This window comes from Myotis yumanensis, unplaced genomic scaffold, assembly GCF_028538775.1.
Source record: "Myotis yumanensis isolate MYYU_CA2020_CCGP unplaced genomic scaffold, mMyoYum1.0.hap1 SCAF_7, whole genome shotgun sequence".
NCBI classification, from domain to species: Eukaryota; Metazoa; Chordata; class Mammalia; order Chiroptera; family Vespertilionidae; genus Myotis; species Myotis yumanensis.
Genome location: NW_027223758.1, coordinates 53,061,480 through 53,073,640, shown reverse-complemented (window position 1 = coordinate 53,073,640; position 12,161 = coordinate 53,061,480). Strand labels below are relative to the sequence as shown.

The following is a 12,161-nucleotide window of genomic DNA, read 5'->3' as shown; positions in this document are numbered from 1 at the left end:
TTCAAGGCTGAGGCACAGCAGGTCAGCGGGGCGCACTCGGGCCCCGCCCCGCCAGGCTGACCTGCCCGGGTCCTCGTGGGTCCCTGGCTCCGTGTGGCCAGGTCATCCCGAGGTACTCCCCGAGCCCTCCTGTCTCCCTGGGCGCCCGCGGGCGGGAGGTGGGGCTCCGGGGTGTTTACCTGGCAGGAGGAAGCCCGGGAGGGAGGCGGGAGGGGCGGGTGCGCGCGGCCTCCGAGCTGCGCCGTCAGTCTCCACCGTGCGCCGCTGAGGACGCCCTGGCGGCCCGCGTCCCCGACCCGGAAGGCGGCGCCAAAGGCCCCGGGACCCCGCGCTTGGGGCCCGGGCAGCGAGGAGGCGGCCTGGAGCCCGCGGAGCCCTCGGCCTGGGAGCGGCGAGCGCAGCGAGGTGGGTGACCTCCTGGGGGCGGCGGCGCTTTGTCTCCGCGCTCTGGTAGCGGGGCGCGGACGCCCGGCGGGGCCCAGAGCCGGCCCGGGGCGCGGGGCGGGAGGAAGCCCAAGGTGGGGGGAGGCCCAGGGTGGGGGTTCTTTGCTCTGGACTAGGGTCCCTTCCGGGCCGCGTGCGGGTCCCCGTAGCGGCCGCGCAGATGGCAGGGCAGGCGGGGCAGGTGGCGGCCCGCGGGCTCCCTGTGCTTGACGGGCGCGGGTGTTGAGCGGGTCAGGAATCGGCGGGTTTCCGGGTGGTCTCCGGCCCCGCTCCCGGTCGGGGTCGCAGGGGAGCGCTCAGCTGGGGGTGGCGGTGTAGGGGTGGGAGGTGACCAAGGCCGGAGTGGCCACCCTGGGCGGCGCGGAGACGGTTCATCGAGGAGCTGAGAGGAGGGCTGGGGTCCCTAGGAGCTTAAAGTGCCTCCTAGTTCCTCACCTGGAGCCGAGCGGACCACCCTTCCCCCGCACCCCCAGGGGAACCCTAGCTTCCCTTTGTGCTCCGAGGTGGGGACAAGCGACTGGCCCGGCTTCCGCCTTTGCTGGGCCGGTCCAGCCCGCCGCGCTGCTTGCAGCCACTTGCGCCACCTGCGCCCACCTGCGCCCACCTGCGCCCACTTGCGCCCACCTGCGCCCACTTGCTGGAGCTGACCCTCCTGGGCGGGAAGCCTCCCTGAGCCCCACAGGCCAGGAGGGGCGCCCCGAAGGTGGTGTGTCTGCAGTCATCCCCGAGCCCAGGTGGCTCTAGGTGGTGGGATGCTGGGGGCAGCGCCTAGTGTCCCTGAGGGTCTACTTTCTTCGGCTTCCGAGGGAGCGGTGGGGTTTGTGAAAAGGGTTCGGTTTCTTTGGAGATCTTGGTAGAACGCTGGCAGGAAATGGGTGCGCTCCGGTTCCTGGTTCTCTGTTTCGCAGTTGCAAGACATGACAATCAACACCATGTGTTCCCTTGATCTCGGCACCCACGGAAGTCACTGGCACAGCTGGGGGGGGGGGGGGGCGGGGGGGGAGTTAGGGGGCTGTACTGGCAGCCGACACCCACACTGTGTTTCAAAAGAAGGGAACTTTATGGGTCCCTCTATTTAAAACCTGTGGTTTGGGGAGAAGATTATAGCCTGCCAAAGTCAGGAAGACTTGTACAGAACAGTAGCCCAAAGGCCAGGGCCACCCTAATCCCTAATCTGCTCAGTCCTGCACCCAGGCTCCCTGACAGCCACCTGGGAGCGACTGGGCCCAGGTGTGCAGAGCTAGGGAGCTGGCAAGGGGCAGCTCTTCCCCAAGGATGGGCCAAAGGACCCAGGAGGAGGCCGCAGCCTAATAGCTGTGTTTCTACCAGCCAAGGAACAGTGCCCATCAGTCGTTTTATTTTAAGTGCGGCGAACAAAAACCTGCAGGGAGAGACTCCAGCTAAAAATTACTATAAAATGTGGTTAACAGTAACTCCCAAGTTCTGAAACAACTACTTTCATTAATTTGGGGTTAAGCAAAAGCTATTTGGTTCAAATCCACTTAGAAAATCTTTCTAAAGCATCACCTTTCTGCCCAAAGGTGAGGACGCGTGAGGCAAGTTTCCTGTTCTGTGATTTGGCTTGTAATGCCCCATCGTGGTTTTGAACGTCGGTTGGGTCCATGAGGACAACGAGCTGGAAAACCTCTCTGGTACATGCCCTGTTTCTGTCTGGATTTTTAACTATTCGTCAAAGGTTATTTCGTTTGCTTTCTCCTTTCTCTCGAGATTCTTTAAAGATCTGACAAAGTTAGCAACTGTCTGGCTGCCTTTCTACCCAGGTATCCAGGCAGCACTTACTGCCCAGGCTCCTCTGAGAGCCGCAGACCACCTCCTCACAGTCATGACTGCCCTGGGATGCTCTCCTCTGATATAATGACTCTCCTACAGCCTGGTTTCAGCTGATGAGTAAACCAAGGCACAGAGACACCAGGGCACCTGGGGCTCAGTTCCAGGAGTCCGTCACCAGCCTGGGTTGACGCCCTGCGCAGGCGTGGTGAATAGGACAGCTCAGGAACCTCACAGAGCTGGCTTCCTCTTCTCCTTCTTCTTAAAATTCCACCATGAGTGAGTAACCACGCCCAAAACCATGCTTCCTCTTCAGGATGATATGACTGTAATGGTGCTGCACATGTCTTTGTTAGTCATCCTCTCCTTGTCTTCCTCAGTTGTCATTCCTGAGAGAAGAAAGTAATCGGATGACTTAGTGTAATTTCTATTAAGTAGTCATCCAGCAGTAAGATGCTTCTGTTGGTCCAAAAGAGACCCTGAAGGAAGCTGAAACCAGCTGAGTTCGGGGGCTTGGAGATGGTTTTACACCACAGTGAAGGCACCAGGATGCCCTGTGCTCCAGCCACACAGAGAGCCAACAACAGCTGGTCCTTCCTCCAGAGCAGACTCCCAATCTCCCGAGTGTGTAGTGGTCCAGCTGGACCAGAGACACAGAACCAGGAGGAGATGCATAGCAGTGACTTATTGCAAGAACCGGGCTGGGGAGGTGACCAGAAGGGAGGGAGGCTGGAGCTCTCAGCGTGCGCCGAAGCTGCCTCTGCAGAATCGCCCTCATGCTCCAGCCAGGTAACTCATATTCTGAAGCCATTAGGAATGTCCCAGGCTCGGTCATTGTTAAACATTCAAAAATGTGGATCTGTATGTTATTTTACCCTGGATTCTGTGACCACCACTGAGTAGGTGTGAGGCTCTATTATAAAAACTAGATAATCAGAGGACGGGGACAAACAGATGTGGGTGGGGTCTCTGGGATATATAAAAAATTCTAAAACTCGGTAACATAAAACAAGCCACGCAATGGAAAAAGATGTGAGAGGACAGGCTGGCCTGGAGGAGAAAACCCAGCCAGGCTAATAAAATATGAGGAGGTGTTTTATCCACATGTTATCAGGGAATTGAAAATCACATCAATGGGAAAATTTTTCATATCCATTGTACTGGTAAACAATGTTGAATTCTGACTCACATTGTTATGAGTAGGAGGGTAAAAAGAACAGACACTTTAGAGAAGGATCTGGAAAAGTTGGAGATGGATGTGTCCTATGGCCAGAAAAGATGGTTACCCCCTATGACCCTGGGGTCTCACTGGGGAGAATCTGGTCTCTGTGTGTGACGTACATACACAGGATGCTCATGGAAGCCATTTCTAAAAACTTCTTAATTTGAGATAATTGTAAGAAATCATACAGAGAGATCCATATACCCTTCATAACATGCAAAACCATAGAACAATATCACAACCAGGAAATGAACACTAATACAATCTGTCAACCGTACTGAGGTTTCAGGTTTCACCAGCGTGCATGCGGGGTGTATGTGCGTGTATGCTCGAAGTTCTGTATAATTTTATCACATGTGGAATTGTGTGACCATCTGCAGTCACATATGACAGTTTCATCACAGGGTCCCTCACACGGTCCTTTAAAACCACAGCCATCTTCCCTCTTCTTCCTCCCTGAGCCCTTGGCGTGCACTGATCTGTTCCCCATTTTCCATAATTTCATCATTTCGAGTATTCTATCCAAGTGAAACCTTATAATGTGTAACCTTTTCAGATTGGCTTGTTTTCATTAAACACAATTCTCTTGAGTGTATCTATAGCTCATTCTTTTTCATTGCTGAGTAGTATTCCCTGGTATAAATGGACCACCACCCACACCATCCATGGGTACATCATTGCTCATAGAACCCCTTACTATTCTTCTAACAGCCACAGGGTCTATAGTAGGAGCCTCTGTTTCATTCTCGATAGAGGTGATTTTTGTGTCTTCTTCTTTTTTGTGTCAGTTCTGCTGGAGAATGATCAATTTTATTGATTTTTTCTCTAAGAACTAGTTTTTTATTTCATTGATTTTTCTCTGTTTTCATTTTCATTGGTTTCTATGCTTATCTTCATTATTTATTTATTTCTACTGTCTTTGGGTATATTTAACTCTTCTTTCTTAGTTTCTTAAGTTAGAACTTAGATTATCAATTTGAGACTTTTTCTCTTTTCTGATATAATCATTTAGTGCTATAAATTTTCCCCTCAGCACTCCCTTAGCTATGCCTACATATTTTAATGAATAAAGATTTTGATACTAAAAAAGAGAGAGAAACAGACAAATGGCCCATGAGTAGGGTTATGGATATATACTATGACATAGTCATAAGAGTTAAACTAAATTATCTAGAACTTTAGGTATCCACATAGCTCAAGTTCAAAGTAACAATGTTGAATGGGAAACATCACATTGCTAATGAATAAATATGGTATGTTTATTTGTTGGAAAAAATATACGTCTTCCTATATAATAAAAGGCTAATATGCAAATTGTCCCCTCAACCAGGAGTTCAACCGCCCCAATCAGCCTCCCCACCCCGGGGCCCCTCCCCAAAGCCGGCCCCACCCCCAATTGACCCCACTCATGCATGAATTCGTGCACCTGGCCTCTAGTATCTATATATATAAAAGGCTAATATGCAAAGTGTCATGTCGGGAGTTCCACCGGGAGACAGGGAGTTCGATCACTTGCTATGATGTGCGCTGACCACCAGGGAGCAGCGTGGAACAAAGGAAGGCCCTGACCGGCTGCTGGGGAAGGGAGGTCCTGGCCAGCAGCCAGAAGGCCCTGATTGGCCCTGATCACTGGCCAGGCCTAGGGACCCTACCCGTGCACAAATTTTGTGCACTGGGCCTCTAGTATATATATATATAAAAGGCTAATATGTTAATTGTCCCTCCGACCATTTGACCAGTTACTATGATGTGCACTGACCACCAGGGGGCAGACACTCGAACTGGTAGGTTAGCTTGCTGCTGAGGTCCGACTGATTGGGACTGGGCGAGATGGGCTGGACATGCCCTGGAGCCCTCCCGTGGTGGTTCCCCAGCCCCAATCATGCACCGGTGGGGTCCCTCAGCCTGGCCTGTGCCCTCTCACAATCCAGGACCCCTTGGGGGATGTTGGAGAGCCGGTTTTGGCCCAATCCCCGCAGGCCAGGCCGAGGGACCCCATAGGTGCACGAATCCGTGCACCAGGCCTCTAGTAAATACATAAAACACTATGTGTTGTGATTACATGCGTGTGTAATAAATATAGAAATCCAGCAAGGCAGGGCCGTCCACCAACCTGAATTACAACATTACCTCAGTCAGCATGCTGTTGAAGCCAGTGCATTTCATAACACGAAACAAATGGCTCTTGCAACTATGTTTGCATTTTACAAGTTTCAGTCCACACCAAGAAGAAGCCTTATGCCCTCAGGAAAAGAAGCCGGGGGGCTCTGACCAGATCACATTTCCTGTGAGAAAGCTTTGGCTTCATCCTCAGAGAAACTCCCCCACACGCTGACAGTGTTACCCCTCTGTCACCGCTGATCAGCCACTGACCCAGTTTCAAAATCAGTGTTGTTCTGATGAGGTATGTCCTATCACATCAAGAGCGCTGCTTCCCCTTCACTTTCCTGAGGGCCCTCGTTCACTGATTGCACCATGCTGGCGGTGGCCCCAAACTTTAGGGATCAGATGACATGGGATGACCCCCATGACATGAGATCCCTGGCCCCAGGTTCAGTCCTGCCCACCCCTCCAGTCAGTGCTGCCCTGCAGGCAGGAGCACAGGCAGCTGCCAGGATGGCTCCTCCCACAGAGCTCACCCAGACACACCAGGCCACATCCACATCACCCGCCAACCTAAACAGAGAAAGAAACTCTCAGCGCTACCCCCGCTGCATCTGGAGTCTGATCTGGAAACCGAGAGGCAACACACACCACACACTCTACTGAGTCAGTGAGGCTGCCAGCAGGGGAGGAGCTGGCTGGGAGGCAAGAGCAGGCTCTCACCAAAGCATTAGCAGAGGCACCTGCCTGGACTAGGACTTCTCACAGGCTATGGGGCAGGGTTGGCGCTGATGTTTCCCTGGGGGTTTGCCAATCACCTGCATACATTTAACCCAGAATTCTTACTCAGCGCAGTCCTAGGCCCCTGTCTCGGCCACACCACACCACACCACAGTCCCAGGGCTCGGGCCCAGGAGTATGTATTTAAATGAGCTCCCAAGAAGTTCTTTATGCTTACTGATAGTCTGGCTCTACGTTAGAAAGAATGACTCATGGAAAATAAAGTTCTCTGCTGATGATATATTTTCATTTATATGCTTATTTTTGATGCATTCCCCACAGTGAAGAGGAGGACATTTTTTCCTCATGCCTTGTGCATGCCAGCATATCTAATGAGGAATATTTATGGACACTCATGCTCTTCATCTGGTTTCTCGCATAATTGAAACCCAACATTTCTTGCTAAACTATGGAAGCAAGAAGTGCAGAGCTATGTTGCAGGCTTCCTAAATAGAGCAAACACATGGTTACTTTTTAAAACCTCGCTGCCCGTGTGGTGTGCTGTGCCATGCGTGTCCATGGACATGGAGATAACGTAGATGGAGTTCTTGCCCTGGAAGTGCTTTAGAGCGTGAGGAGGGGACTTGGAGGTCACAGTTTCCCAGGGGGTGGTGGTGGACCAGTTTCCCGAGGCGGAATACTTCTAAGTGCCCTGGGATGTGTTCGTAAAACTCCACGGGGCTTTGAGGAGGGGCTGCACTGGAGGAGGGATGGAGGCTCCCTGGCTGTTTGGAATCAATGCTGGCTGCAAAGTCTATTCTGCCCTGAACACAGCTACCCCGGTCGCCTGCCTGTCCCTGGCCTGCCTGGGTGTTGGTCCTCAGAACTGCTTCCCAAAGTCCCGTTCATGGAGGGGCTGCTCCCTCACCTCCCAGATGTCTGCCTTCCCGCACAGCTTGCAGCACCAGAGACTCTCCCCTTCGTTTCGGGACCTTTTTGTTTATAGGGGGCTGAAATGTCCCACAACGCGCTTACGTGCTGGGACAGTGAACAAGCATCTTCCTGTTGTGTCTCTGCTTTGCCTGCTGCTGGCAGGTGCCGCATCCACCGCGGGAGGTCGGTGAGAAAGTTAATGCATGCATCTCCCTCATGTGTTTCTGCTTCGTGCGCAGGGCTCGCACCTGTGGCCTCCACGCATCCCAGGTGGGGTGGGCGGTCCTCATGTTCTGATGCGCATCCCCGGTTGGCCGCCCAGCAGATGTGGGCTCCTCGGAGGTGCTCTGCCAAAGCTGTGCTTCACCCAGAGAAGAACGTGGGTCCTGGCCTATCAGCTGACTGAGTTGCCTCACAAGACCAGATACATTAGAGCAGGAATTTAACAAAATAAACAGAAACGATTCTCATATTTAGGAGCCAGGTTTCTCTCAGCAAGTGTGCGGGGGAGGGGCGGGGAGTTGAGGACTATTATGCTGGTTGTTTCCCCGATGTAATAACCTTGGAACAGCCAAGACCCAGGGTTCTAGAAGCAGGAGGAGAGATTGTCTCAGAGACGGTGTCATGCACGCAGAGCTTCAATGCATCGTTTTATACCGCTTGTGAGAGACGGTCAGCTCTACCGGGGAAGACGCTGATCCTTTCACTTTTGTCATTTTCAAATGTCAAAACTCATTTTTGAAGAGACAGGATTTAAACCAGACATTGAAAGAGAATCTTAGTCCTTTCAGATTCGTGGTTGGACGCTGTTACGTGAAGAGAGGTAGGCCCCGAGGTGCGCAGAACTGTCAGGCGGCCTCCTGCAAACGCACGGGAATGCCATGTGCATCGTGTTGAGAGATATGTATAAGACATACACATGTCTTATACATGTATATTTACACAGCGTTAGCAACACCAAGTAAAGTGTGCTAGGAACTTAAAATAAAATTTAATGTGGAGGGAGATTAAAACCTGTTCAAAATGTCACCCCATTAGAAAAAACGAAACACTGTACTAGTATTTGTGCGTGAACGTAGGAAAGGTCCCTGGCGGTGATTTTGTGGAGCTAACATGATAGCGTCGTCTCATTGAGTCTAAATCTCTGAGACTTCATTTGCTTCTTGAGATGGGTCGAAAAGGAATTTGAAATGTCCCCTGGACTCCCTCCCAGAGTTTGGTTCCTGACCTTTCTCAGTGGCCGACATAGTGACCACAGTACCTGTGGTCCAGGGGACAGGAGGCGGATGATTCTGCTGGTAGACTCCCAGCATCTTCCCCATCCTTTCCTTAGACTAACCCTCCTGGTCACTGTCCTGGGGCTCTCTGCCCATGGCTGACGTGGTGGGTTTCCTGACTAATTATGGACTTTGGGGGTAACATATTATGGACACCCAAGGAGGGCAGGTATGAAAGTGGGCAGAGAGGAGAGAGGTGGGATTGATTCATTCCTCAAAGCAGGGGAAGCCCACACCCAAACTGGCTCCTGTGGGGCTTCAAGGGAGGGGAGAGGAGGGGAGGGGAGGGGAGGGGAGGGGAGGGGAGGGGAGGGGAGGGGAGGGAGCAGCTCAGGCCACTGTGCAGCACCAGCATGGGCCTGCCTCTCCAGAGTGTACCTGTCTGCACAGCTAACCAGGCTGCTCCCTCCTGAAGGCCGTGTCTGCACCGCAGGCTCTGTGGGCTGACCTGGTTTCAGTGTTTCTATTTTAACTTTCGGAGGAAGCTGACAGTACAGGTAGTCTCTAAATTAGCACTTTGGAAAAGGTGGTAATTCGTGTGAGAACCCTCCCTCTGTCTGGGTTGTTTCTACATATTGTAACTAGTGATGCATGTGCTGAACACTATACATGCTTCTTTGGTCACAAGTCCTCCTTGACCCCTGAAGGGCAGTGTCCAGTCTCCACACTGGATCCCCTAGCTGACCCATTTAGGGTTTACATTTGCTCTTGACTTTGGGCACCCTGAGCGTCCTGTCCAGGCTCAGGCCCACTGTGTCTGCTCCTCCTGCCCTCTGCTTGGCCCCCATAGAGGATTCGGTGAAGAGCTGAGGGAGGCATGTCTGTGGCCAGGGCCAGGCACCTTGGCTCTGCCTGCCGCCCTCCGTGCCAGACACCCCCATCTATGCCCAGCCTGTTTCCTCCCCAGGAGCAGCCCATGAACGGTGTGGGTGTCCCCACTTCCTCTCTGCCGTGTCCTGTGTTCCTTCTGAACAAGGGCTTCCGTTTTCAAGGGACACTATGCTCTAGTTTAGCCCCAGCCCTCCTGGCTCCTGTGAGAGGCTGCAGGGACCTCCCTGACTGCTCCATGGCCGTGCTGGTCCTCACAGCCACGCTGCCCCTCTAACTTCTCTGTCCACACCTTGTTCTATTGGGTGTGATGCTGCAATCCAAGGATCGGCTTGGTGGACTCAAAACAGGCTTGTGCAATGTGTGTGTGTAGGCACGTGTGTGGTTTGGGTGCAGAGAGCAGCTTCAGTGAGTCACTTAAGTATTTATTGAGCAATTATTATGTACCAGCCACTGTAGTAGGTGTGGGAGTCCAGCCATGGACAAACCAAAGGCCCTGCTTTATTGTCTGGGCCATTACTTCCGCTCCACTTGAGGGCAGAACAGGTTCCGGGCTCTCAGTCTACTGGGATTCAGCTTCCTGTGATGCCCTGCCTCACTCTAAACTATTTCAGGCAAAAGCAGGTTAGGCTCAGCCTGAGGGCCCTCTCCTCAAAGCCACAGGCTGGACAACGCATGAGTAGTTGTCAGGTAAGCACACTGTGATGAATACACTCTGCCAAGGTGTTTGCATTTTTCAAACAATATTCTTTATTTCCTATAAAAGACATTCCTGTACCATCTTGACTTTGGTGGAGCAATAACATTAAAAGGCCTCCACTAGTGGAAATACATCATTGCCTTCAAAAGGGCACTGACCTTTCTGGGCCTTACAGAGACCACGCAGAAACTGAAGGGCATGGGAACCCACTTGAATAGATCAAGCTCGGAATGCAAGCGCATTGGCAGTCTGTGTTCATCATACACGTTAGGCACTCTAGACATTTGTCATTCCGTTGTTCATTCGAATGCCATTTTTCAATAACAGAGTCATAGAGGAGACTTAATTTCATGGTGTATTTCTATAATGCTTCATCGTTTGTCACTCTGCCCTCGTTTTCACACTAAACGAAAGAGGTATGAAATCACTGGCCAACTTGGCCTTAATGTACGTTGAGTCTTCAGAGCATCCCTTGAAGGTGAGGTGAAGGAGAAGGTGTCCCTTTCGATGGAACTCCTTGCCTTAATAAATCAGAGGCTTAATGCATTGAGAAACCCTTTTTTTTTTTTTTAAGAAATTAAGTGCCTTGCTCAAGCCATGTAGTCAGTCCACGGCTGACATTGAACTAGAACTCTGGAGACTATGTGTTGTCTTATTGCTACAAATACAGCCAAGACCAGGCAGACCCAGGCCCACCCTGCCCACCAGTCACTGCCCTGTGGGCGGGGTTACCCATGCTTTCTGACCTTAGAGTGGGTCACCTGTGCATGAGGATGAAGAGGACATACTTCCGAAATGTTCAGACAGCCCTCCATGGCATGATGGCTGCCATCAAAGGTCTCCTGACTCCAAATCAAGAGTCCTTTTCACTGCATCATACTCTCTGGGGACATGTCACTGCCCTTTTCTTTAAATATAATTGTCATTTGCTAGCATCCGTTATCTTTCTATTTTCTCAGGAAGTAAGGATTTGTCCAATAAACTGGGGCATGCCTGTGTGAAGACGAGGCCCCGTAGGAGGTGGGCTCTGAGTTGTGTCTCCTGCGGGCCCAGGTGATTAGAATCTGGAGATCAGATCAACAAGCCGGGGATTCAGTATCCTCTGTGTGCTGGTAAACCGGGCGGTACTTTAGTCAGACTCAGACTGTAGCTCCGTGGTCCCGGGCCACATGCATCCCTGTGGCCTGAGCCAGCACACGGGTCCCCCACACCCAGCTAGGAGGAGCCATCTTGCCTGGCATTAAGGAATCTACGAGTTGTTCTGGAGGCTATCGGGGTGCACTGAGTTAAACAGACGTGTCCTGCCCTTCCATCACTGGCTCAGGCCATGAGCAATGCTTGAAGTATTCACGCTTCCTCTATGACCGCTGCAGTGTCCTGGGTCACCTCGAGCACGTGGACCTGTGGAAACGGCACACGCATGGCTGCATTCCCTCTAATTACACTGTCAGTGTTCTGGGCCGTGTGGCACGCATGGGCCTGTAACAAGGCCATGCATGACTCCCTCCTTGGCTAATGAGGGCCATGCCCCTGGAGGCAGGGCACAGGGGCAGAGCACAGAGGCCACACCCGGCTGGGTTTATTCTTCCTCTGGCTCATGCCTGGTATCCTCGGGTGACTGTGAAATATTAACCAGCTGTTCCCACAGCTCCCCAGGAAGTAACATTTACCCTCCGTGGTTTCAGATAAGGAGCAAGCCAGAGCGCCTGCCTACAAGAGGGGGCACGCCCTGGGCTCTCGGCCACTCACACTTGGTTCTTTCTCTGGGAAGCCCGGCCTGCCTGCCCCAGCCGCTGGGCCTCTAGATGTGATGATGGACAGGGCAGACCTGCTATCAGGCCTGTGCACAGAGGCAGGGGGATGACAGTTAGGCACCAGGACCACAGTCTCCAGCCTCCCCATCCGCCCAGGGAGGGTGTGCCCTGCATGTGCCCAGCCAGGCCCCGCCCTGCACCAGAAAGGCCTGTCTGGACCTGACTGCGGGCACCGGGGCACGCCAGCCTCCTGTGACTTCCTGGTTTTACACAGATATTTCTGCTCTCTCCTCAGAGCTGAGGAAACCTAAACAACTTACGTTTTTGTTTATTTTATACATGAGTTCCTTGCTGGTTAAACTTGCTCTCTGGGTTTTCTTTTAAAGATTAAA

The 12,161-nt window shown here is 52.3% G+C and overlaps 1 protein-coding gene across 5 annotated transcripts in view; it reads left to right on the top strand.

The window, feature by feature from the left end:
* Window positions 1-250: 250 nt before the first annotated feature.
* The window catches only part of MBP (myelin basic protein), a 72,424-nt gene continuing 60,513 nt past the window's right edge, over window positions 251-12,161 (top strand). Inside the window, exons 1-2 of one of the 5 annotated variants that reach the window (XM_070420481.1) lie at window positions 335-405; window positions 1,986-2,096. In XM_070420481.1, the coding sequence (XP_070276582.1) occupies window positions 2,067-2,096 (30 nt within the window). In that variant the 5' untranslated portion in view covers window positions 335-405; window positions 1,986-2,066. Of the gene's footprint in view, window positions 406-1,985; window positions 2,097-12,161 lie in introns of those variants that run through there. The other 4 variants (XM_070420480.1, XM_070420483.1, XM_070420484.1 and 1 more) reach the window with 4 other exon arrangements.